Here is a 27,416-nt window from a genome sequence, read left to right as displayed (position 1 = left end):
GGATTATCATAGCTGGATTTCTTGTTGATTGGAATATATATATATATATATATATATATATATATATATCAGTAATTGTCTATATTATTGTATTTCTAACATATATTAGATATATATTATTAATATAATAATATTAATATAATATTAATTATTATAATATAGATAATATATATATTAGAAAGAGAATGGATAACATGGAAATAACTGTCTCTGCCCTTAGAAATGGTCCAATTGAGACTGAGTATAATCATCTATCAGAAAAGTTAGAAACCACACCTCTCCTCCAAAAGTCCAGAACCATAAACTCTAATTCCCTATATATCAACAGGTACAGAAGAGAGTTCTTTGGTCAGATAAATATAAGAATGAACAATTAAATTATTTGTTTAAATGGTAACTGCATTAAGCCTGTTTGTTTCTATAAATTGTGATTTTGCAGAAGTTAGTGAAAGTTTATATATAGGATTTCCCCAAAATGTAAGCACAAATCCCTCCTCAGAGTTTATATATTTTAAAGCACTTGTAATTATGAATCGTCAGTTCCCAGAGGTTAGTGGTGAAGTGGAGAGATGTACAGACAGTGTTTTGTAGGTTGCTAGTCTGACTCACTTAGCATAGAGCTTTCTTAGAAGTGGCTAAGCTTACTGATAATGCTGAGCTTGTAGGTTGCCTGGTTCATTTTACCTTCAGGCTTTCTGTGTCTATGCAGATTTTCCCAGTGTGCCAGAGCTATTTACAGGATGGGTGTCACAAAATGAAACCTTCCACAACAAACCTTGCAACTATCATTTTCTAACTCCTCCTTAGTGTGAAAGAGTTTGAGAGTAAAAACTTTAAGGTCTTTTTCATATTAGGTGTACAAAAGCTTCTCTGTTCTCTCACTTGGTGAGTAGTGGTTCCTTTTCTGCTGGTGCTTGACCACCATTGGTAACATAGTTCATTATAGCATTATGCCTTATCAAAAAGTTAGGCCTGCTGGGTCAGAACTACTGATCTGGATATTCTCTGGTATTCGCATCATAATACAGCTTTTTTTCTTTTGCCCCAGCTTAATATTCCACTCCTGTTATCTCCCATTAGTTCCCTTTCCCTAACACTTTTATGCCATATGGAGTTCTTTCAACCCTAACAAAGTTGCAGCCTTATCTTCCTTGTGGCTCTTCTTCTAATTATAGCTGAAATCTAGCTCTTAACTAAACACATTCCTTTTCCAGTAGCATTTTTATAGGCAAAGTTCTTATTTTCTAGGAGTCCTAGTATTTTCCTGTTTAGGGGTGAGGTGTGCCTTTGTCTTTATCACTCTTCACTGTCACTTCTGAATGAAGTATTTTTAAGTCACTGTTTTGAGACCTGGGCCATTTATGTGGATCACCTTTTCTTTATTGATCCTGCTATTTGTACTTTATAAAAATTGTGGCTTCTTGACTCACTATCCTCCTTTATTATAAGTTTTGATTCAGCCATGAATAACTTCATTGTTATGCAAATGGTTCTTTTAACTTATTCCTTAGATCTTTGATTTTCTATGTATAGTTACATCATCTGAGAACCGATAGTTTATCCTTTTCAATCTGTATAATTTTCTGTCTTTCACAGTTGCTATGACTACATCTTTTTGCATGGTGTGTTGAATAGAAGTAGTGAGGGCCAAAAGCTGTGTCTTGTTTCTGATATTAGGGGTAAAACATCCATCTATTACTGTCAAGAATGGGATTGTTCGCTTTGTTGCTTTTTTTTTTTCTTCTCTAAAATAGCTTTCCTCTATCAATCTGACGACATTCCCTTCTGTTCAGTGTTTTTCACATGGTGTTATGCTGTGTTTTATCTAATGCTCTTCCAGTGTCCGTTGAGATGCATTTCCCCTCCTATCATCCTGTTACTACAGTATTTCACATTGACTTTTAGCCAGCTATTTATTTCTTCAGCAGTTCAATTGGTTATGGTACATGCTTTTTACATTTTTATTTACTGTGAATTTTTATTTTTATTTTTATTTATTGTGGAGTTTTGTTAATGTACTTTGGTTTTGGTTATGGGACTCATTTAGAGTGAATTGGAAAGTGCTCCCTTCACTAGTATTTTTGGGAAGAGTTTGAAGAATGTTACTGATTTTTTTTCTTTATTAATTACACTTTACTCACTTTGTATCCCCCCACCCCCATGGTTCCCTTCCTCCTCTATCCCAATCCCTCCCTTCCTCCACCTTCTGCATGCATGCCCCTCCCCAAGTCCACTGATAGGGGAGGACTTCTTTTCCTTCCTTCTGACCCTAGTCAATTAGGTCTCATCAGGAGTGGCTGCCTTGTCCTCTTCGGGTGGCCTGGTAATGCTGCTTCCCCCTTAGGGGGAGGTAATTAAAGAGCAGGCCAATCAGTTCATGTCAGTTCATGTCAGAGACAGTCCCTGTTCCTATCACAATGGAAACCACTTGGATACTGAACTGCCATGGGCTTCATCTGTGCAGGGGGCTTAGGTAATCTCCATGCACTGTCCTTGGTTGGAATAGCAGTCTCAGGAAAGGCCCCTGTGCTCAGATTTTTTTGGTTCTGTTGCTCTCCTTGTGGAGTTCCTGTCCTCTCCATATCTTACTGTTTCCTACTTCTTTCCTAAGATTCCCTGCACTCTGCCCAAAGGTTGCCCATAAGTCTCAGTATCTACATTGATAGTCTGCAGGGCAGAGCTTTTCAGAGGTCCTCTGTGTCAGGCTCCTGACTTGTTCCTTCTTTTCTCCTTCTTCTGATGTCCAGCCTCTTTGCCTTTCTGGACAGGAATTGAACATTTTAGCAAGAGTCCTCCCTCTTGATTAGTTTCTTTAGGTGTACAGATTTTAGTAGGTTTATCCTCTATTATATGTCTATATGAGTAAGTATATACCGTATGCATCTTTCTGCTTCTGGGGTAGCTCACTCAGGATGAAGTGTAAAAGTTTACATTCCCACCAGCAGTGGAGGAGGGTTCCCCTTTCTCTACAACCTCTCCAGCATGTGTTGTCTCTTGAGTTTTTGATCTTAGCCATTCTGATGGGTGTAAGGTGAAATCTTAGGGTTGTTTTGATTTGCATTTCCCTGATGGCTAATGAGGTTGAGCATTTCCTTAAGTGTTTGCATTTGATATTCCTCTGCAGAGAATTTTCTGTTTAGCTCTGTACCCCATTTTTTAATTGGTTACTTGATTTTTTTGCTGCTTAACTTCTTTAGTTCTTCATATATACTGGATATTAGCCCTCTGTCAGATATAGAGTTGGTGAAGAACTTTTCCCAATCTGTAGACTGTCGTTTTGTTCTGAGGACAGTATCCTTTGCTTTACAGAAGCTTTTCAGTTTCGTGAGGTCCCATTTATTGATTTTTGCTCTTAGAGCCTGTGCTGTTGGTGTTCTGTTCATGAAGTTGTCTCCTATGCCAATGAGTTCAAGGATATTCCTCTCTTTTTCTTCTCAGTGGTTTAGTGTGTTTAGTTTTATGTTGAGGTCTTTGAACCACTTGGACTTTAGTTTTGTGCAGGGTGATAAATATGGATCTATTTGCATTTTTCTACATGTAGACATCCACTTAGACCAGCACCATTTGTTGTAGATGCTGTCTTTTTTCCATTGAATGGATTTGGCATCTTTGTCAAAAATCAGGTGTCTATAAGTGTGTGGATTTATGTCAGGGTCTTCTATTTGATTCCATTGATCCACCAGCCTGTTTCTGTGCTAGTATCATGAAGTTTTTAGTATTGTTGCTATATAGTACAGGGAGAGATCAGGGCTGGAGATACCTCCTGAAGATATTTTACTGTAGAGAATTGTTTTAGCAATTCTGGGTTTCTTGTTATTCCATATGAAGTTGAGAATTTTTCTTTCCAGGTCTGTAAAGAATTGTGTTGGTAATTTGATGGGAATTGCATTGAATCTGTAGATTGCTTTTGGTAAGATGGCCATTTTTACCATGTTAATCCTGCCAAGCCATGAGCATGGGAGATCTTTCCATCTTCTGATATCTTCTTCTGATTCTTTCTTCAGATACTTGAAATTTTTTTCATGCAAGTCTTTGACTTGCTTGGTTAGGTTCACACCAATTTACTTTTTGTCCTTTGTGGCTATTGTGAAGGGTGTTGTTTCCCTAATTTCTTTCTCGGACATTTGTCCGTTGTATACAGGAAGGCTACTGATTTTTTTGAGTTAATTTTGTACCAGTCACTTTGCTGAAGATGTTATTCAGCTGTAGAAGTTCCACTGAGGTATACTATCATATCATCTGCAAATAGTGATACTTTGACTTCTTCCTTTCCAATTTGTATCCCCTTGATCTCCTTCAACTGTCTTATTGTTCTAGCTAGGACTTCAAGAACAATGTTGAAAAGATATGGAGAGAGTGGACAGCCTTGCCTTGTCCCTGATTTCATTGGGATTGCTTTAAGTTTCTCTCCATTAAGTTTGATGTTGGCTATAGGCTTGCTGTATATTGCCTTTACTATGTTCAGGTATGTGCCTTATATCCCTGATCTCTCCAATATTTTAAACATGAATGGATGTTGGATTTTGTCAAATGCCTTTTCAGCATCTAAGGAGATGATCATGTGATTTTTCTCCTTCAGTTTATTTATGTGGTGGATCACATTGATGGATTTCTGTATTTTGAACCACCCCTGCATGCCTGGGATGAAGCCTACTTGGTCGTAGTGGATGATGTCTTTGATGTGTTCTTGTATTTGGTTTGCAAGTATTTTGTTGAGTATTTTTGCATCAATGTTCATAAGGGAGATTGGCCTGAAATTCTCTTTCTGTGTTGGGTCTTTGTGAGGTTTAGGTACCAAGGTGACTGTGGCTTCATAGAATGAGTTTGGTAGTGTTCTTTCTGTTTCTATCTTGTGGAATAGTTTGAAAAGTATTGGTGTTAGCTCTTGTTTGAAGGTCTGGTAAAATTCAGCACTGAAACCATTTGGCCCTGGGCTTTTTTTGCATGGTAGACTTTTGATGACTGCTTCTATTTCCTTAAGGGATATAGGACTATTTAATTGGTTTACCTGGTCTTGATTCAGCTTTGGCATGTAGAATCGGTCAAGAAAACTGTCCATTTCATTTAGATTTTCAAATTTTGTGGCATATAGACTTTTGAAGTAAGACCTAATGATTCTTTGGATTTCTTCAGTGTCTGTGGTTATGTCCCCCTTTTCGTTTCTGATTTTGTTGATTTGGATAGTTTCTTTCTCCCTTTTAGTTAGTTTGGCTAAGGGTTTGTCTATCTTGTTGATTTTCTCAAAGAACCAGCTTTTGGTTTCATTGATTCTTTGAATTATTTTATTTGTTTCTAATTTATTGATTTCAGCCTGCATTTGATTATTTCCAGCCGTCTATTCTTTTTTGGTGTGTCTGCTTCTTTTTTTTCTAGGGCTCTTAAGTGAGCCATTTAGTTGTGCGCATGAGATGTTTCGATTTTCTTTCTGAAGGCACTTAGTGCTATGAACTTTCCTCTTAGCACTGCTTTCATTGTGTCCCATAAGTTTGGGTATGTTGTGCCATTATTTTCATTGAATTCTAGGAAGTCTTTAATTTCTTTCTTTATTTCTCCTCTGATCCAGCTGTCATTTAGAAGCAAGTTATTAAGTTTCCATGTGTCTGTAGGCCTTTTGCTATTTTTGTCATTGAGGTCCAGTTTTAGTCCATGGTGATCAGATAGGATACAAGGGATTATTTCAATCTTCTTGTATCTGTTTAGTCTTGCTTTGTGACCCACTATATGGTCTATATTGGAGAAGGTTCCATGAGGTGCTGAGAAGAAGGTAATTTCTTTTGAGTTTGGGTGAAAAGTTCTGTAGATGTCTGTGAGGTCCATTTGATTCATGACCTCTGTCAGAGTTATTTTTTCTTTGTTTAATTTCTGTTTTGTTGACCTGTCCTTTGTTGAGAGTGGGGTGTTGAAGTCTCCCACTATTAATGTGTGGGCATCTATGTGTGATTTAAGTTTTATTAAAGTTTCTTTTACAAATGTGGGTGCCCTTGCATTTGGGGCATAGATGTTCAGGATTGTGATATCTGCCTGGTGGATTTTTCCCTTGATGAGTATGAAGTGTCCTTCTCTATCTCTTTGATTGATTTTTTTGTTGAAAATCTACTTTATTAGATAGTAGGATGGCTACTCCTGCTTGCTTCTTTACTTGGAAAGCTGTCTTCCAGCCCTTTACTCTCAGGTAATGTCTATCTTTGTGATTTAAGTGTGTTTCTTGTATGCAACAGATTGGTGGGTCTTGTTTATGCATCCATTCTGTTAGTCTGTGTCTTTTTATTGGAGAATTGAGTCCATTGATGTTGAGGGAGATTAATAACTAGTGGCTGTTAGATCCTTTGATATTGATGTTGGCCATGCTAGTGTGTTTGTGTGTTTGGCTACTTTTGTTTTGCTGTAGTGAGGTTATTTATTTCCTATGATTTCTTGAAAATAGTTAGTTTCCTTGGGTTTTATTTTTCCTTCTAGTATCTTCCATAACGCTGGATTTGTGTGTAGATATTGTTGAAATTTGTTTTTGTTATTGCATATCTTGTTTTCTCTGTCTATGAGGACTGAGAGTTTTGCTGGGTACAGTAGCCTAGGCTGACATCTGTGTTCTCTTAGGGTCTGCATGATATCTGTCCAGGCCCTTCTGGCTTTCATAGTTTCTGTTGAGAAGTCAGGAATGATTTTGATGGGTTTGCCATTATATGTTACTTGGCCTTTTTCCCTTGCAGTTTTTAGTATTTTTTCTTTGTTCTGTATACTTACTGTTTTGATTATTATGTGATGGGAGGATTTTCTTTTCTGGTCTAATTTATTAGGTGGTCTGTAGGCCTCTTGTATTCTTATAGGCTTCCCCTTTAAGTTGGGGAAATTTTCTTCAATGATTTTGTTGAAAATATTTTCTGGGCCTTGGAGGAGGGAATCTTCTTTTTCCTCCATTCCTATTATTCTTAGGTTTTGTCTTTTTATGTTGTCTTGTATTTCTTGGATGGTTTGTGTCAGGAATTTTTTAGATTTATTATTTTCTTTGACGGATACATCAATTTCTTCCATTGTATCTTCCACACCTGAGATTCTTTCTTCTATCTCTTGTAGTCTGTTGGTTATGCTTATCTCTGTAGTTCCTGTTTTCTTTCCTAGGTTTTCCCTCTCCGTGATTTCCTCCGTTTGTGTTTTCTTTAATTCTTCCAATTCTATCTTCAGGTCTTGAACCGTTTTGTTGATTTCCTTCACCTGTCTGACTATATTTCCTGTTTTTCCTTCAATTCCTTCAGCTGTTTGTTTGAACGTTCCTCTGTTTCTTTTATTTCTTTCAGTGACACAGACTGTTTGGCTTCATCTTCTTGTATTTCTTTACGGATGACCGTAATCTGTTTTAATATATCTTCCCCTAATTCTTTATGCATTTTAATTAGTTCCTCCATTAACCTCTTCATTAGCATAGATGTAAGGTCATCTGTTTTAATTTCACTTATGTCAGAGTTTCCAGGGCTACTTGCCCCTGGATAAGTGGGTTCTGGGGATGCCATGTTGTTTTGCCTTTTGTTGGTTGTCCTTTTTTGCTGGTCTCTACCCATCTCTCTGTCTCAGGTGTTGTCTGTTAATTTGTGGTGCCTGCTGAGTCCTGGGGCAGGAAGAATCCACTTGGCAGGGTTCTGAAATTCTCCTCTGCTTTTTGGTCATGGTCAACTGAATAGCGGTGCTTCTCAGGAATTGTTACAGTTCACTTCAGGTGTATGAACCTGTATGGTAACTGTGATATTCAGGAAGGCTCTCCTTTCATCAGGAGAGGTCCTGGTGATGGCTGTCCTTCTGCTGGGTTTCTTGTTCTGAATTTAGTGAGTAGCAGCTGTTGCTCTTAAGGTGTAATTTTTGGGTGCAGCCCTCTTGAAGGACCAGAGATTCCCACAGTTTTGTCAGTCTAGCTAGGGATAACTGGTTGATCCTTGGCACAGTATCTGAGGGCTGCTGTACTGGCTCTCTGGCTTTTGTAGGTCTGAGGATGCAGCTGTGTGCCCCAGTGCCCTAGCGGTACTCAATAATGGCAGGTGAGCACAGCGCTCCCGCCTGCAGTAGAAGGCTAGAGCCTAGAGTCTGCGTGAATCCAGAAAGTCTTTTGGTGCTGGGTGTCCTGAGCGTTAGACCTGATGATCCCCCCTGCTGTGGGTTTTCCTCCTGACAGTGACACCCAGTCTTTGCTTTGGGGACCGCCGTTCTGTCTGGGATGGTGAGTAGAACCCGCAGGCACAGACGCGCGTGCCTCTGCCTTTCTGGCCTTTGGGAGCCTGGGCATCTGCCTAAACTGAGTAATTTTTCCAGAGACCTTTTCGGGGTGATGGTATCAGCTGAGTGCTCTGATATCAGACCAGTCGGTTCCCTCCCTGTGGGTTTGCACCGGACAGAGAAACTCAGTCTCTGTTGCCTTGGGCCCACAGTTCTATCTGAGGCAGTGAATCAGGCGTGAAGGCAGGGCTTTGTGCTGGCGCCTGGTTCCCCGGCTCTGGCTCTGGGCTGGCTCCTGGGGCGCCCGTAGAACCAGAGTCCTTTCCAGGGGATGTCTGGGTCACCTGAGGTCGGTCCCAATCGTTTCCTGCACCATGGGGTTATCTCTCGACTGGAAATTCCAGTCTATGATGTGGTGCCCTCAGTTCAGTCTGGGACAGTGACCAGAGCCCGCTGGCATGTGGCTCTTCGCTGGCGACCAAATGCCTGGCGGAACCGGGATCTCTTCTGCAGTTTAGCCGGGTGAGTTAAAGCTGATTGAATCCCCCACTGTGGGGTATCCTCTCACCTGGGAAACACAGTCACTTGTGTTTTATGGCTGTGAGTTCTGATTGCTGGTCACTGTGCCGATCCTGCTGTCCTGCTGGTCAGAATGAGAGTCGTCCGGGCACTGCCATCTTGCCCCGCCCCTAATTTTTGTTACTGATTTTTAACTAGACCTGGGCTTTTCTTTGTGGCAATTTTTTATTACTAATTTAATATCTATAGATACTAAGCCTGCTAGGTCTTAGTGTACACTGTTGGCTAAGTTCTTTGACTCCTCCTGAATCTGCTGTTCTGATGTGCTTGTCGTTGCAGACAAGCTCATAGAACTTATAGAGGTACAGTAGCTGACTTTTGCTCCTCTGTGTATTCTTTTTCCCACCCTTTACCCCCACCCCCAATTTACCCCTTAACACTGGATAGGAGAGAAACAAGGAAAGAGGGGAGAGAAGGAATAGGAAAATCCCTGAATCTGTTTTCTTTCTTTCTGTTTCTTCTTTGAGCATGGCTACCAACAAAACACAACCAACCTCCCTAAACGACCCAAAACTATAGACCTCCTATCAGGGCTTTAGCATTTATATACCCTTTGAAAAGTTCCAGAATTCCAAATACCACAGGGTCGCAGAAACTGTCTGCAGCTGGCAAAAACAAATCAAAACAACATAGAAAACATGCTTTTGCTATAGCACAAGGCAAATCATACTCATCTGCTGTGAACATCCTGAAGCAGCCCCATATTCAATACCTGGGATTAAAACGAAAGTACGTTTTAAAATAACATTTCAGTTTTTTGTTTTGTTATTTTAAACCCATAATTCCAGAATTCTTACTACAGAGTACTGCGTCATTGTATCTTGTAGGGAAGGAAGGTTGGCTAGCAACAGATTCTCATAGTTTTTATTCTCTTGGAGTGTTTTCTATTTTAAATTCTCCTGTATTTTAAAGGATTGCTTTGCTGGACATGGAATGCTTCATTGATTTTCTTGTACAACTTTGACCCCTTGCTTCCTGATGAGAACTCAACTCTTATTTAACATTTCTTCTACATCATGAGTCATCTTTTTTGCTATTTAAAAAATACTTTGATTTTGGTGTCTCACAGGTAGATTATAGTGTATCCCCTTTAGCTTATTATACCTGGAGTTTGTTGAGCTTCTTGGATATATAGATTAATATTTCATTAGTTTGGGAAATTTTTGATCATCACTTCAATTTATTCTGCCCTCATTTTCTCTTTCCTCTTTCTGTTGTCTGTCTGTCACATTAAGAATTAAATGAATATCATTCTTTGCTTTTCACAAAGAATTCAAAAGAGAAATACTCAAATCAGATCTCCCCTCTGCAGGATTTGTTGTTGCTATGGCTTGTTGCCACTTTGCATTCCTGCCTGCAGTGAATGGGAGCTCCTGGTGGTTCACACCCTCACCAGCATTAGGTGTTGTGCTTTGGACATTAACTGTTCGGTATGTAGTAGTGTCTTGTTTTAATCAACAATTCTCTAATGACGTGTAATGCTGAACATTTTTTCAGATGCTTATTTTCCATCCATGTCTCTTCTTTGCTAAGGTGTCCAGAACTTTGCCAGTCTTTAAATTGAGTTATTTTCATATTGTTGAATTTTAATTGCTCTTTGTATATTTGAGATACTAGTCCTAAATCAGATATGTGTATAGGAAATATTTTCTTCCAGACTGTGGCTTTTCTATCTTCCTAAATTTTTTTTTGTTGTTGTTGTTGTTTTAATTAAAGCTGACTTTAAGAAACAAAGTTTCAGTATACAGCTTTTTTTCTTTCTTGGAGTTCGTGTATGTGTGTGTGTGCACACACTATATCTAAAAACACATTTGCAAACCCAAGATACTCTAGATTTTCTTTCCTGTTTCTTAGGAATTTATAGTTGTCATTTTACTTTGAGGTCTATTATAATTTTGGATTAATCTTTGTGAAATTTGAGGTCATTTCCTCTTTCTTTGTTTTCTTTCTTTTTTCCTTCCTTTCTTCCTTCTTTTTTTGCTTGTACATCTCTTGTTGCTTGTTTCCATTTGGTCAAAAGGCCGTCCAATATTGAACTGGTTTTGCTGCTTTTCAAAGAGAAGGTAACTGCGTTTATGAATCCATTTCTAGACTGTCCCATTCTTTTCATGTTTTTTTTCTTTTTTTTTTTTTTTTGTCTGTGGTTCACCAATTCCATACTATCTTTATTATTCTTTATTATTGCAGCTTCAGATAGAAAGTCCTAAAGTGGGCAAGTATCAATTTTGGTTGTCCTATTCTTAGTCACTGAATCACTTCAGTGGTATTCACAGGATAACATCAGATTGATTAGGATTGTGCTGAATCTAGCATGTAAAGAAAAAAAAATACCATTAAAATGTGCATATTTAACTTCTACATGAAAGTTTTTAATGGTGACAAAAATAGTAAAGAATAATTTTAAAATAAAAATTATGACTTAGAAAAGAAAGAAAAGTAACCCACACATGTGTTTACAGAGACACATTGCACCAGCCATTGTAAAATACATACTTGAACATCCTCATAATCACATTATTTTTGATAGTGGGGAAGAATAAAAAGCTACCTTATAAATAGGATATGTAATTTGGGAAGATCCTTTTAAGTAATTTGGTTGTTTTATTATTTAGGCTGGTGGGTTGGATGGCAGTTGCTGCTTCAAATTTAATTTTAATTTTTTGAAAAAAATACCACTTAAAGATTTCTTTACCTTCTCTAAATCCTGCTTTTTCCCTCTTGATTTTATTGGCTGTATTTATAAAACAATATTGCATTGTCCTATATAGAACATAAGAAACTATGTCACTTGCCCTGTGTTGTATAGCTAATAAATAATAGCTGAGACCCTGAATTAAAGATCTGAAGATGTAATTTAAAAATGAACAATATTAAGTAGTACTGGTGGTGGTGAGCATTTATTTCACTTCCTGTGCTTCTGTAACTCATCACTGCCCTTGCCCACGTCACTACCAGTTAAATTCTTACCTGCCGCCTTGTGAATGGCAATGGGCTCTGTGACTGCACACAGCTGTCATATATCATAGTTAGGCCAGAGCCTCTGGTCTTCTGAAGCTACAGTCAGATGGTTTAGCAACAAAACACAATTATAAAGCCAATGTGTTGAGGACCATATCTTTACAGTTGGTAACTATAAATGAAAGGATGTGTTGCCTCCTTGTAGTTCCCTTAACATTTCTGTTCAAAAGGAAGTTGGAAAATTATTAATAGCATGTTAGTAATTTGGTTTTATTTAATGCTTACTGTATATCATATAATATTGTAAACTCTTTAACATATTACTTGATTTAAATATTATGCCAGCCTAGGGAAGTAATTACAGTTAACTATCCTCATTAATTAGTAGTCAAGAAAAATTAAACGTACAGAAACTGTGATACTTGCCCTATCTTGTGTAGCTAATATATAATAGCTGAGACTTCTAATTCAGGATCTGTAGAAGTAATTAAAAAATGAGTAATATATGACTGTTTTTAAGGGCTATGTATAGTTTAATATTTTTAATGGCTATTGTCAGCTAGAATTTGAATCCAAATACAAAGCCAGGGCAGGCTCCTTAATCTACTGTGTCTTTTCTAGATGGCAGATCCTAATTCATATATCCAATTAGTGATGAATACTTCCTGACTCTTCTCTTGAAACTCTTGAGTTCTATGCATTTGTCTCTCATTTCTGTAAACCCAGTGTAAGGTTGTGTTCATACTTGATTATCATGCTGTAGAGACCTGACTAGGTCCCTCAGTATCATTCTTGTCTCATCTTTATTTATCTGACAAAATAAGTAAAGTTTAGTTTTTTTTTTTTTAACTAGGATACTTTTTTTTAGAGTACCTTCAATTAATCCTTTGTCTGTTTCATGCATGTATACAATGTATCTTGGTCATATTTACCCCTCCTCCCTGCTCCTCCTAGATTCCCTGGTACTTCCCCCTCCCAATTTCTTTTCCTTTCCTCTTTCCTTCTTCTCTCCTTTCCTTCTTTCCCCCTTTCCTTCCCTTCCTCCTTTTCCCTTCTTTTTATCCTCCTCTTTCTCCTCTCCCCCTCTTCCTTCCTCCTCCATTTTCCCTTCTTCCTCCTCCTTCTTTTAAAATAACCACTGAGTCCAGTTGGTGCTAATTGCATAAGCATGGATGTGAAGCCATCCACTAGAACATAGACAACTTAACCATCAGCCAAACCCCTAAAGAAAAATGACTTTACTTCTACCACAGCCATCAATCACAAATAGCTTCTTAGGTAGGGGTGGAGCCTCATGAGCCCCTCTGGAGTCCATACTGGAATAGTGACTTGTTTGATTTTGTACAGGTCTTGTGCAGGTAACCACAGCTTCTGTGAATTCAGAGTGTTAATGACATGCCATGTCCACAAGACAACATTTCACAGCACTCTTCTCTATCTTCCAGCTCTGGTATTCTGTCTGTCCTCTTCTGCAGTATCTCTAAGCCTTTGTAGGGTTGATATGTATGTCCCACTTAGGGCTGAGCACTCAACAATCACTTGTTTTCAGCACTGTGATCTGTTTTGAGTGTCTGCATCGCCTGCTCTCAGCAGTAAGAAGCTTCTCTGGCCAAGGTTGTGAGCATCATTTATTTGTTGTTATTAACAGATATATAGAAGGTAGTTTGACAGCTTGTTCATTTAGCAAAACAGTTTTAATAGGTTCTACCCTATGAACTCTGCAGCCATGGGCTCTTGACCAGATTTCTTGTTCCAGGTATGGATTCTCTCCTGTGGAACAGGCTTTGATTCCAATTAGAAGGCAGTTAGCCACCCCGTAACTGTCATGACACTATTGGTGGGTACCTCTTTTCTGAAAGGTCAGTATTTGGCATGTAGGATCTGCTACAGGATAAGTCTGCTGATTAGCAGCCTCTCTAGGAAGCAGAGGAAAAGTCTCCAGGCCACTTTTGCCTTGATTTTTCTCTCCTGCAACCAAAGTGTGTTGTGTCTTCAATAGGATCTTGACATCTAGTTATAATGTGGAAACAAGAACGATGGTAATTAATAGTCTGTATTGTTTTGGAAGCTTCTGGGCCTCCCTAACTTATACCTGTCACTGAGATTTTTATTTAATAACTTAGTTTTTCTTAAGGAAGTATTATATATACAGACAGGGCGCCTCCATTTAAACACACAGCATACACACACACACAAACATACATGCACACTCTTTTACAAAGTAGTGGGTTTCCATAAGGCTTTTCATGCATCTTTTGTTTTGGTTAATAATCCTACCTAAACATTTCCTCCTGTTTTCCCAACCATCCTCATATTCCTGTTTTGTCTGCATGTTTGCATGTGTGCATATTTGTGTATCATGTATGTTTATGGTACCTGCATAGGGTAAAAGGTGGGCTTGGATCCCCTGGAACTGGAACTGGAGTTATGGATTGTGAGAATATGTGAGTGCTGAGAATCGAACTTCTGTGCTTTTATCCACTGAGTCATCTCTCCAGCCCCGTAAAGATACTTTGCTTTTCATGTCACAGCTATAGTTTTAGAATCTCAGAGATCAAAAGTTTAAAACAACATTAACAACAAAGTGATAGTTAAAATCCCTTCTCTTTACTTACTCAGTACCAAAGCAGTAATAACCTCTATGCACATAAGAGAAATAAAAATATATTCTTTTTCTTCATAAAGCATACAACTTGCCAGGCATGAGAAAACATACACAGTGTATTGTGTGTACTCTCAGACGATACAGTACTGGGCTCTATAAAAATGCCTGTAGCAGCACATGGTTCTACCCTAAGGGATTAAGGGAGCCTTCCCAGAAGGAAATGTCAGCTAACTACAGATGAAGAGGAGTTGTTGAGATACATGAGTAGAGGGAGGGCAGGATGAGAGCAGGACTACTAGGAACCACTGAAGGGGATGAAGATGTCCTTGGAAGTGAGGGACAGCTTGTTGTGTGCTTTGGGAACTGAAGATAATTAGCTGGTGATTAAGAAGTTTCTATGAAGGAGACAGGTTTGGGGAAAGAGCATGAAGAGCTGTATTCTGTCTGTCATAAACTACTTTGAAGATTCTCCTTTTACTTTTTTCTTTTTTCCATTTAAGATCTTAGACTTTCATTTCAGACTTTAACTCAACTTTATAGTCTACCCTAAGTCCTTTGCTACCCTAGAAAAATTCCCAAGTATATCAGCCTACTTCCTGAGAAGACACAACTATTTTCTTATCTGCTACTTTCTTGCTGGGTTATTTTGTATTTTTGACTTAGCTCTTGTTACCTATTCACTAGTAGATGTTTTTCATCAGAATGTAGCCATAGTACTAATTTGCTAATATTTGAAATCTTAAAATTCAAACTAAAATTCAGAATAGATGAGAAAAATTAAGAAGAATTATGGGACCAAATATAAATGAACTGTTTAAAAATTCATGAAGAATTTTCTTGTGTTAGAAGACCATCAGTCCTGAAATTTGAATAAGTAGTTTCAGAGAAAAACAATCTTTTGAAAATATCTTATAATAAATATTGAGAATTCTGGGGATATTTGTTGAAAAATAGAAGCTTAAGAAGATCCGGTATTTCTCTCTTCATGGCAATTAAAATCCAATGTCAGTACATATTTAATTTGTACATATTTAACACGCAGATTTTAGCTTCATTTTTAATATGTGACAATGGCTATCATATTGAAGAAATGTTTTTTGAATATATTATGTTAGATATTCAGATTTCACACACTTGTCATACATTAATAACTGGAATTACATATAATGTGGATACAGTAATTTTTAAACTATTAATTCTGGCTAATACGTCGTATTTTACATTCATGTGAAATACATTATCCTTAGTTTTTCTCTTATTCTGTATGGCTATTATAGGATGAAACTGAGGGAAATACCCCGTCTCCTCCCCCCGCCTCCCGTTTTGTTTGTTTGTTTGTTTTTGTTTTTGTTTTTTGTTTTTTTGAGAAGAGCTTTGCTTTGTAGCCGGATCGGGCCTTGTTCTCCTGTTCCTCTTTTCTCAGGCTATGATTACAAGCATAAATGTCCATATCACATTTGACTTAAAGTTTTAAAAATAGACTTTTATCTTATTTTGGAACAGGTTCTCATGTAACTCAGGCTGGCATCAAACTTGCCGTTTAGCTAAGGAAGATAATCTTGGACAACTAATCCTCTGGTCTCTACCTCAGGAATGATGGCAGTATAATACTGTATTAACATGCCAGTTTGTGAGAATCAAGGCCAGGGTTTTGTGCATATTGAGAAAATACTGTATCCCATGGCTCCAAGAGAAAGGCTTTGTGTTTTTAAACTGTACTTTGAGATTAGGGAATACATCAGACTCTTGCAAAACCTTGCTTAAATCTTTATTAGTGAAAATGGTTTATTAGCAGTATGAGAAAAGAACAAAGAAATAACACCATCAGCTTTAATGATGGGCATTGAAGGGATGATAGTCTAAAGGTGTGTCTACGTTGAGAGCTAACATGGCTTCGTTACTTAGCTATGGATCTAGAACACTGTGCCCTTTAAGATGCCACCCCAAGTCAGAAGCCGAAGACCAGTCAGTGCAGAAAGGGTGAGCACAGTTCTGATAGCTACAGCCTTGTCAAGACTATTTTATTTTTATTTTGGCTCTTAAGGAAGGTTTAGTCAGCCTGTGTGTGAAATATACAATGTGGATGGGGTTAGGGAATCATAGAGGATAACAATTTTACTAACAGCTAAACAGATTGCACTTCTCAGTGAGGACATTCAGTGACTGAGGTGAGTATGAAGGCACTGTGAAACTGAGTTGTAAAGATTTCTGCAATGATGCTGTACCTTTCTTCTTTCTTCTTAAATTGTGTATCTTTTCCTTCCTTCTTCCCCACCCTTCCAGAGGCTCTCCTTATAGAGAATCCCCTTTGGGTCATTTTGAAAGCTATGGAGGGACCCCCTTTTTCCAGGCTCAGAAGATGTTTGTAGATGTGCCTGACAACACAGTGATACTGGATGAGATGACCCTCCGGCACATGGTCCAGGACTGCACAGCTGTGAAAACACAGTTACTGAAACTTAAACGTCTCTTGCATCAGGTGCGTATGTAATAAATATTCCAGCTCCACCATGGTGACTTGAAAACAGAGTGGCTTTTTAGAACTGTTACTTGGGTTTCTAACATATTTAGTTTCTTTCTTCCTTTCTTCCTTTCTTTCTTTCTTTCTCTTTCTTTCTTTCTTTCTTTCTTTCTTTTTTGTAGAAACAAAGTCTATAAATAGGACATGCTTGAGTTCATCCCCAATACCATAAGACAAAACAAGAAAGAACATACAGAAAAGCTCAAGACTGTAAGGTTCCTGAAAATTAGAAATTGTAATTGTTAATTGAAAAGTCTGATTCCAGAATCATACTAGACATTCAGTAACTGCTGTAATTTCTCCTTAATGGCAACAGGATTATTTTGATTTATGCTTGAAACTTCGAAGATCTGCTGTCTTTAGAGAAAATCCAGATCTGTAGTAGCACTATGGCTTGAGCAAAGTCACAGGACCCACTGAGGAAAGAACTCAGTTAGTGATTCAAGAGTGTCTTTTTTTGTGAAAATATTTAGCATTAGCAGATAAACAAGAGATGAAATACCAATTTTAAATTGTTAAATATGTGGTTTTAAGTCTATTTTTGCATTTGATGATTGATGATTGAGCACTGTGACTGAGAAAGAACGGCTGATTTCTCTCAGTTTGCTGTCTTTCTTTCTCAGGATTGTATGCCTTCACATCATATGAGCAGGGACCAAGTTTTAGAGTTCCCATTAGCCACCGAAACCAGACTCTCTTATCTGCTTAGTAAGGGCTAGCTGGAAGTAATGCAAGGCTCCTCGTAGTTGACTCTGAGTGTAACCATGCTTAGTAATGTACTTTATAGTTCTTGGTTCAGGGTTTTCTGAACTACTTGTGGCTATTGAATACTTACTGAAAAGAAGCTTTTGTGTGCTGAGACTAGGAAAAAGAGGGTAGAGAGGATCCTTTTGAGATCTGTGGTGTTTGGACTCCGAGAGCATGCAAGGATTCTATGGTGGAAATGTCCACACATAAAGATTGTAGTTTAGATAAACTGTAGCAGATAGGCTTTGCTCTATAGTGTAGCTCTACTGGCTTGTCTGGGAGGAAGGTTTTCTGGTCAGGAGCTTGATGAAGCTTCTTAAACATCAGCGGATAAGATCAGGTCATGTCTAATATGAAATAAGGATGGAAACTGAGAGAAGATAGTGAGTTGATAGCTGGTGATCAGTGTTGTAGGGATTGTCTTCTTTGAAGAACTTTGTGTGTTAAGCTGGGAGCCCTGAAAGGCACTCTTCTGTCATTATAGCCTCTAAATGTTCAGTAGTTCACATTGATCAAACTGACTTTTGCTTATGTACTGAAAACAAAATTGTGAGGTAAACACTGCAGAATATTTTTAGATATCTTTATAGAGTTTTTCAGTTGCAAAAGAAATTTAAAATGGGCACCTAAGAGTTCATATAACTGTCTCTTACATTTTTTCATTTAATTGAAAAATGTTTACTTTTGTTGTGTTTCTGTAAGTAATATATGTATACCTGTGTGACTGTGTGTGTGGTCATCAAAGGGTCACTTTCAGGAGCTGTTTTGTCCTTTTCCAGGATTCCAGAGGTTGAACTCAGATCATCTTCATTTCCTGAAACATCTTGCTGCCCCTTTAATGTTAACTGAAAAAAAAAAAAAGTCATCAAGCATATACATGGTCTTGAAAAGTTCACATACTGTATGTGAAGGCTTCATGTAAAATACAAAATGGATTTCTGTTCACTTTTTACACCTCAGTCACCCTGTTGTATGAACAGTTTACTCTCCATAGTTTTTGTAGCTCTGTTAGACAGGATTTCCTTTTGCCCTGTTCTGGAACTGTATCCACTATTTTCTGGATAATACATCTTCTTTTGCCTGGTATGTGCCCTCATTCACACGGAACATTTTTAGTTAAAGAAAGTTCTCTTCATTCTGTACTCCCATTAGATTGATACTGTAGTTTGTAATTTTGAAAAAGGTTGGCTGAAATCAAATTAAAAATTGGAAGATGTTGCTTTTCAATGATGCAGTTTTAGCTATTCTGAAGTATATTGCATTCTGACCATTTTTTTTTTTAAATTTTCCAAGAGATTGAAGATCTTTAAGTCTTTACGTGTGTGGTTTCAAGGTGATTTTCAGTGTGAGTTTGTCGTTGTTGGTTTCTGTGTGCTGTTTGAGCAGTTACTGAGCTCTTGGGAGTCATAGTGTGGCATGCACTTATGTTACCGCTATACTTTTTTTGTATTGTGTTTCTGGAGTTGTTACTAATCAGAAACTAGGATTTCCAAATTAACTCTCATAGTCTTCTATTTCTTCCACATCAACACATTGGGGGAATTCATTATGCTTTTGGAATATTGTCCTAATTTTATATTTCAGTTCTATTTTTATTCAGCCATTTGCAAGAGTATTTTCAGCTTCCCAAACTCTTTATTGTATACAGTTCCTTGTTCATATAGACCAGTTACTGCTCTTTCAAGAAGCAATTAGGTAGAGAGCTACTGATCTATGTTGTTACTATGTGAGGGTTGATTATTAATTTTTTTGGATTCTATGTTTTTAAAAGGATAAGTTTTTTCTTTATTTTGGTTTGTCTTTTCTAATTTTCTTTCAACATATAATGACCATTTATTATTTATTAATATTTGAAAGTGAGTAATTAAAAGTTGACTTTGGACTCTGTCTGGGCCCTGCTTGCCAAATGGCCAGTCTTCATTTCATGGTGGATGAATGCAAGTGGGACTTCAGCACCAGATAAAGGTGACCCCAACACTATGATGCCTGTAAGCATTTCCATAGAAGAAAACTCTCATCTTCGTTTGGGTTAAAAAAGAAAAATTTGTATTAAGTGCTTTGGTCACTTTGATCAAAATACCCGACAGAAACAACTTGGCTGGCAAATCATAGTCTGTCTTGGTAGGGAAGGCATGATGGGCCCTTCAGTTTCTGCAGCATAGTGTGTGTGTGTCACATGCGTCTCCTCTCCTGACAGGCTAATGGCAGAACCAGGGACAAACTAACCTTTGGAGGCCCAAGCCCACCTCTCTTGCCTGGCTTCCGCCAGTTACTCCCATGTTCTAAGAACTCCACACTGTGTTAAAAAAGAGCCCCAGGTGGAGAATAATAACATTTGGTTGTAAAATATAAACTCATGGGAAACATTTTTGATTCAATTTGTAACATCGGACATTTTTCTTTTATTCATTATGCAGACTTCCATTAAATTTTCACATTAATTGTTTTTTGTTTGTTTGTTTGTTTTCTTTTGTCTTTGTTTTTTTTTTGTTTGTTTGTTTGTTTTTTTGGTGGGGGAAGCAAATAGTGTGTCTCTATGTAGCTCTGGCTTTCCTGGAATCTGCTACATAGGTCAGGCTGGACTTGAATTCTCTGCTTCTCAAGTATGAAACACATGAGAACAGTAAAAAAAGGAAAAACAAGATAAACTAGAAGGTTTAGAAATTCTTATTAGTGCTGTAAGTAAAGGCTCAGAAAGCAATTAATTAGTGAGATTTAACCAGGGATTTCTGTTTTCTTCTTCTTTTCACCCAGTGTCCTTGTCTCCAAGGCCTGATGCATGTATTCTAGGAAAGCCCATAAGTGGCAGTGTGCAGTGAAGTAGCTGAAGGAAGCTCCCCAAACCCTCTTTGCCGTCCACTGCTCCCATCCTTTTGGCCAAACAGAAGTGGAGTCTGTTTCATAGTCTTAAGGTGCTGAGGCTCACACCTGTGGCTTTTGCACCATGTTAGCAAGTGCTCTACTACCAGCTATTGGAGTCTGTTCATTAAAGTCATCTTTATGAGTTCACTTGGACAGAGCCCTCCTTTCCATATACATATTTAAAATTGTCACCTGTTGTATTTGGCCTTTAACCCATTTTTATTTGTTGTTTTGTACAGCTCAGGGTTACTTTATAGGCTAAATAGGACTTTTGTGCATCTTATTGTTAAGCTTACACAGTTTTGTGGAACAGGAAACTCAGTAGCCATTATCTCATCTTGATAGCCAGAAAGAGAGACCTTGAGATTTGTTTCTCATGGTCACATGAGTGTATGTATTGGTAGGGAGTGTGTTTTTTTCAACCTAGGCCTTTGCTCTATTTTAGGTTAATATTCCATATGTTTTACTGTAAAATCTATGGATTCTTGATGATAGTTTTAAATCCAGAACTTGAGACTATGGGAGTGTAATGAAAACAATTGCGGTGGTACCTTACTGCCTTTAATTCTTTATGGCCTGCTTCCAATGGTTTTGGTTGAAGCATAATACACATGTGGGAGTGCATATCATGCTGACTTCTTAAAAATAGAGATGTCTGTGTAGCCAGCACCCATCCAGAAGCAGAAGATGCACAACTCAGAGGCTCCTCTGCTTATCACTGTTTTCTAATGGGACCATTCATTTGGTTTCTGAAAAAAAACTCAGTCTGTTTGCCTGCTTTGAATTTGGGATGAAGTGAAATTGTGTAATAATCTGGTCTGACTTTCTTTATTAATATTGTATTTATGAGTCATTGTTTGTTTTGTTCCCACGCTCAATGATTACTGTATTATAGAAGCATTTCATTTGCTTCACAGTTGACAGGCTTTGGGTTTTCGTGACTGGTGCTACTGCAGTTTTATAGCACATATGTTTGGATGCACATATTTGTTTTGCTGTACCTGAGTGGAATGACTGGGTCCATCATCAAGAACATTGGCATCCAAGCCTAGCAGACATTAACAGTAGTTTCTAGAGAAGTTGTGCAGGTCCACTATCCTCTCTTCTCATGAGTTCCCTTGCTTTTATCCTAACACATTTGGCTCTGTTTTGATCTTGGGACAGGAAATGAATAATTTATGAGAAAAACATCATAATACTTCTTTGTGACATTTTATTTGGGTTGCAGTATATTTGGTCTCTGTGATTCATTTCCTGTCTTTCTCAGGATGCGTTCCTTGAAAATAAAATAAAGGAATATGCAATAGTGCTTATGAAATGTCACATGTGATACAAAACTGTTATGTTCCATATTTCTTGTCACTGCAATACTGAGAACAAACCCAGGAAATTTTCTTCTCCCACTGTATATGTGTTTCTTGGTACAAGCACATGAGTGAACCATGTACCTACACGTGTAAGGGCAGGCAGAGGGAATATTGAAAGCAGCAATATCCTGGGTGCTACCCCGAGTTTAGAACATGTGGAGTGGTTACCGCTTGGTGGCAGAAAACCAGAAGTAGGGGTGGGCTGGGGAAGGGTGAAGGGAGTGTGACTTATAATATTAGTGGAGATATTAAAATGCATAAAATAGGGTTAAGCAGGAATCAACCTAAAAGAAAATATTGAATGAATACATAGTAAAATGTTATTAATGTAAAGTTCAGTTTTTCTGAGTTTAACTTCTTTGGCAAAACTAAGTATATGAGCACAAGCATAGAGGCTAAAACTTGTTATTACATAGTTTTTATCACTTTAGGAAAAAAATAGTCTATAAGGACATCACAAAACTATATACTGCAGAAGATATGGAAAGATATGAAATTGCTTGACACTCAATATCCGGCTTGAGAAATGAAACATTAATAAGGTGCCAGTGTGTTCCTTTCTGGCTGTTCCCCCTCCCTCCTTCCTCTTCTTTTAGAGACAGGGTTTCACTGTGTGTCCAGGCTGACCTGGAGCTCACAATCCTCCTGCCATGAACAGCATGCTTCAACTCCTCTGGCTTCTGATTTAGTCTTAATGGTAAATATTTGTTTCTTTGTTTTTCTGTGACAAATGCTCACTTCTAATGTTTTCTTCCTTTTTCTCCAGTGCCTCAGCCTTCCTTCCTCCCTCCTTCCCTTCCTCCTACTTTTTCTCCCTCCCTCCCTCCCTCCCTCCCCTCCCTCCCTCCCTCCCCTCCCTCCCTCCCTCCCCTCCTTCTCTCCACCCCCAGATTCCTGTTTTGCTGCAAGTGCTTGGTGCTCAGCTGTCTCTCCTCCCTACTAAGTACTCATAGTACTTTGTATTTCTGTAAAGTCTTGGGATGGTATGTTAGGTCATCTGGAAATATTTTGGGATTTTGGTGGAAGTAACATTGAAGTAGTAAGTGCATTACAGGAAGAATTGATGCCCTAGAATATCTGTATGTCCAAGAATGTGATATTTTGTTATGTTGATTTAGTCTTTTCAGCAATATTTTTCTTTTGTGTTTTATTATTATTATTAGTTACATTTTATTAACTCTGTATCCCAGCTGTATCCTGCTCCCTTATTTCCTCCCAATCCCACCCTCCCTCCCTCAGCTCCTCCCTGAATATTTTATAGATTAGTTTAGTTTTATTAAATGTACTTTGCTGTACTGAAAGTTATATTGCTGCTTGTAAGTGCTACCATTTTTTTTTATTTGTTTATTTGTTGAGACAGGATCTCACTTTATAGCTCAGGGTGCTCTTGAACTCACTATGAGGACCAGGTTGGCTTTGAAATCATGGTCAGTCTGCCTCAGTATCTCCTGAGTGCTACAATTTCAAGTACATTTTTTTTTTCAATGCAGTTTATTCAGGAACCTTGAACAATCATCTGACCCTGGGGAAAGCCAGCCCACAGCTTAATTAGCCTCTGGGTAGCCAACCCCAGCATGCCACGTGGGCAATGCAGATAGTTTCACATACATGGAAGCAAGCCAGATCCTCAGCCTTAGCCAAATGTGGAGTTGTTCGTGACAGAGAGCATTTTTAAAAATAAATTATTTATACATACACTATCCTGCCTGCACGTATGCTCACAGGCCAGAAGAGGGCACCAGATCACATTATAGATGGTTATAAGCCACCATGTGGTTGCTGGGAATTGAACTCAGAACTTTTGGAAGAACAGCCAGTGCTCTTAGCCTCTGAGCCATCTCTCCAGCCTCAAGTACATTTTTTAAGACCAGTAACTTTCTTGAAGCTCAGGGCATGGGTTTGCTGGATCAAGCCACATATTAAAGTATATTTCCTGCTAGAAAGTTTATGCTCAACATTACGTGGACTATTTGGGTAATTTTGTGGTTCTGTGTACATTTTAGGATTGATTTTACTAATTTTGTGAAGCAAGTCCCTGGCACTTTGATAGGGATTTTATTGCATCTGTTAATTTTTGTGGGCAGTATTTTTGTGAGGTATATATCAGAGAAGAGCACTTGGACATAGGTTCAAGCCAATAGAAAGTCTTTATTAGCTGACCAGCAACAACACTGGGTGTCGGGACCCGAGTGCAGCCCTGAGCCTTTCTCACGGTGGGCTTTAAGCACAAAACCACACCATCGATGACACACCTCCATTAGAAAGAACATTTAGCCAGAAATAGAACTACAGAAAACAAAGAACAAGGTTAGTACATTTAGGGACTTTTCCCAGAACTTTAGACTTTGATAGATTAGGCCTTTGTTCTCATGCTGGCAGGTGTTGCTGCCTCTGTGCTGGAATTCAAGGCCTGAATGGTACTTCCATCATGGTGTCAGTTGTACTATGGTCTCAGGGCCTATTACAGTATGAAAACTTGAGAATTGTTAATCATTTGCTTGAGTTACACTGTTACATAGGTGTCCCCAAAGTGAACTCTTCTTTCAAGTTCATTTATTTGTTTTTACTCTGTCAGTCTTCATATTCTGTTAAGTACTGTTTGAATGTCAAAAAGTGTGACAGCATTGAAGTCAAAAAGGAGAACCTTATTTTTGATTGTACATCAGTGCATTATTCTTAAAACTAGGTTAAGCCTAGCTTGTGAGTCTTGACATGAAGTTTGTTCATAATAGTTATATATCTATTTAGTTAAGTAAAACCATATAAAATTATTAAAGATAAGTAATAAGGATAAACAGTATTTAATAGAACGTGTTCTAATACAGTGTATACAGATGCATGAACACATATATGCCTGCATACATATTCACTGCATATGGAGTGTACTTGGATGTGACAGGAAGTTTATTTCATTCTATGTCATTTCCAATCCCCACAAAAAAATAGGTAAATTATAGTATATTCAAAATTTCAAATCTAATAACTATAAATGTGTGGTTTAAGTGATAAAGTAGAATTATCACTGTAGGTAAAACATTAAAAAGTAAGTCTATAGAATGATATTTGAGATGCTTTATGAAGAAACCAATGTAGAAAATATTTGCTCTAAAGGAAGGCTAAGTATATAATTATTGTTTAATTCATAGATTATATATGATTAAGGAGAATGGCTAGCTTAGAGTTTGGGATGACATACAGTTGCTAAATAGAAGAATGGTGTATCACAAAGCATAGGGAATCATGCTGCTTGAGCAATGAACAATGAATGAAGATTGAATCTGAGGTGTGTGGTGTGAATATACAATTCCTTGCAGTACTGCTTATAGGTCTAGTATAATTTCAACCAGTATCTTAGCATCATTACATTTGGAATTTGTGAAAATTAGTCCAAAATTGGGAATGTTAAAGGGTAAGCTTTGTGAACATTGGAAAAGATGAGGGGGGACAAAGCAAAACAAAGCAAACAAACAAAATCTTTAGCTCAGGATACTGTGTTAACATAGAGCAGTGGATGTGAATGGGAAACAGGAGAAAAACACTAAAGTAGTCACTGAGAAAAACAAAGACTAAAAAAAAGTGTTGCGTTCTCATAGTAGTATAGATGAACAGTATAGAACAGATTGCTTGTAGGCTGGATGTTTTTAAAATATCAAAACAGAGAAAATTAGAAAAAAAATGCTTCGGTGTGTTTCCCTCCCTTTCTCTTCTTCCTTTAATTTTTTTGGGCAGGGTGATGAGCAATGTCTCATTAGATGCTCTAGGCTAGTGAGCCTCATTTCTTTGCTCAGTGCTGGATATTAAGATTATAGGCATGTACCACCATGCCTGCCTGGAAGTTGGGGGAAGGGCAGTATAGAAAGATACGTTACTTAGGGTGACTGATAAATTTAAACATAGGTTTACACATAGTATTTTCTCAAAACACTATGATAAGGTTTTTTTTTTTAAGTATATTTCAACACTCATGTATTTTTAAATATCAGGTATTTTTCTTTTGTCTAACATGCTTGCTTCAAGCATCTCTTAGGATCAATTTACTTTTGAAAAACTGAAAATCAGGCTTTATAAGTCTAGCTTTTATATTTTCAAATATTGCTTGAATTACTAGATTTCAAACACCATAGATCAATTACAGACAGTAGTTCTCAAAATTGTTAGTTGACATTGTGAACTGTATTCATTGTGATTGTATTCATTGTCTAGATGTCTTTGAATTTATAAACAAACAAACATAACCACCTTTGAAAATAAAAAAGAAGCCCTTTCCTTTTCTTGTGCTGCCTGTCTTGAGATGTGTCCGTGACCTGGGCACTAAGCCTGTCTGAACACAAAGCAGCTTTGTTGACATCACTGATGATGTTTGTCAGCACAGACTGATCAGTGCTACCAGAAGTTTTTGCTAACCATTTCAAGATTTCATGTCCGTTGTAGCTGCTCTGGAACTCATAGGAAGACCCCAGTTTTTGCAAACTCATGGGAGAACCTCCTGGGTAAGATGGCATTACCAGATTTCTAGTGGTTAATACGTGGAAGCTAAATGTCACTCCAAAATTTACTTTCATGCTGTCTCAAAACAAGAAATGCGGAAGAAGTTTGGCTGAAAATAATCTTTTCATGCTTTACATGAGAAGGTGTAGTCACTTTTTATAAATTCCCAGTGTAGACTGGGAATGTAGCTCAGTGGTAGAGCTCTTGCTGAGCTGGAACAAGACCCTGGATTCAGCTCTCAGTCTAAGAACACATGTCTTATTCTGTGATTTGTGGATGAATACATTAGCATTATAATTGCATTTAGAATTTAAAGTTTAAAGAAACTGGTGATATTTCCCTCAGTAAAGCCCAGAATATTTGGGCAGTCATTTAATTAAACTGCTTAGGTTTTTTGTTGGTTTTTTTTTTCAGTTCTTTGCTTTGTATCTTATTTTTCTTCTTGTATTTGTTGAATATGCTTATGCATAATACTCAAAACAGTGTCCAACATCAATAAGTATTATTTCCTTATTGTGTAAATTGTGAAGTTAAAAAAAATCACGTGAAGTTATTTCTTAGTATTATTTGTTAATTAATGTATTAATTTATAGCATGTATGTGTATGTGTCTAGAGGCCAGAGGACAAAGGACACCTTGGAAGATTTGATTTTCATCTTCCACCATGTGGTTCCTGGGAATTGAATTCAGGCCATCAGGCTTGGTGACAGGTGTCCTTTACCTGCAAAGCCATCTTTAAAAATATAACGTTTTCAATTCATTTATAATTTTCTTCCTTATGTTTTTATGAGACTCAAAGTATTTTCTAATTTTGGCCCAGATACTTTCATCCTAGGCGAGGTTAAACAGATAATATTAACATTGTGAATGTCTTACTTAAGGGAGGAGTATAGTTTTACTAATTAATTCAGGTGGGGAGAATGTTGATGATCACTGAGCTCTTGTGCTTTGATCTAAGTAAAAGCCATTTCTCCTCTTTGATCTTCTAAATCTAAATTGCTAGGCTTTAAAAATAGAATGCAAGATTTTTAGAAATTTAAGATGTAGAAACAACTTAATTAGTAGTGATTCCTAAATCTCTTAGGATGGC

General features: G+C 37.6%; 1 protein-coding gene across 7 annotated transcripts in view; it reads left to right on the top strand.

The window, feature by feature from the left end:
- The window catches only part of Ccser2 (coiled-coil serine rich protein 2), a 130,750-nt gene that overhangs the window by 68,844 nt on the left and 34,490 nt on the right, over positions 1 to 27,416 (top strand). For 6 of the 7 annotated variants that reach the window (XM_060390906.1, XM_060390912.1, XM_060390908.1 and 3 more), the window contains one exon: positions 16,625 to 16,820. In XM_060390906.1, the coding sequence (XP_060246889.1) occupies positions 16,625 to 16,820 (196 nt within the window). Of the gene's footprint in view, positions 1 to 10,090; positions 10,209 to 16,624; positions 16,821 to 27,416 lie in introns of those variants that run through there. The other variant, XM_060390911.1, reaches the window with a different exon arrangement.

Source organism: Meriones unguiculatus, chromosome 9 (assembly GCF_030254825.1).
Source record: "Meriones unguiculatus strain TT.TT164.6M chromosome 9, Bangor_MerUng_6.1, whole genome shotgun sequence".
Classification (NCBI taxonomy): domain Eukaryota; kingdom Metazoa; phylum Chordata; class Mammalia; order Rodentia; family Muridae; genus Meriones; species Meriones unguiculatus.
Note: the sequence above shows the minus strand (reverse complement) of the source record. Positions and strands in the feature narration are given on the sequence as shown.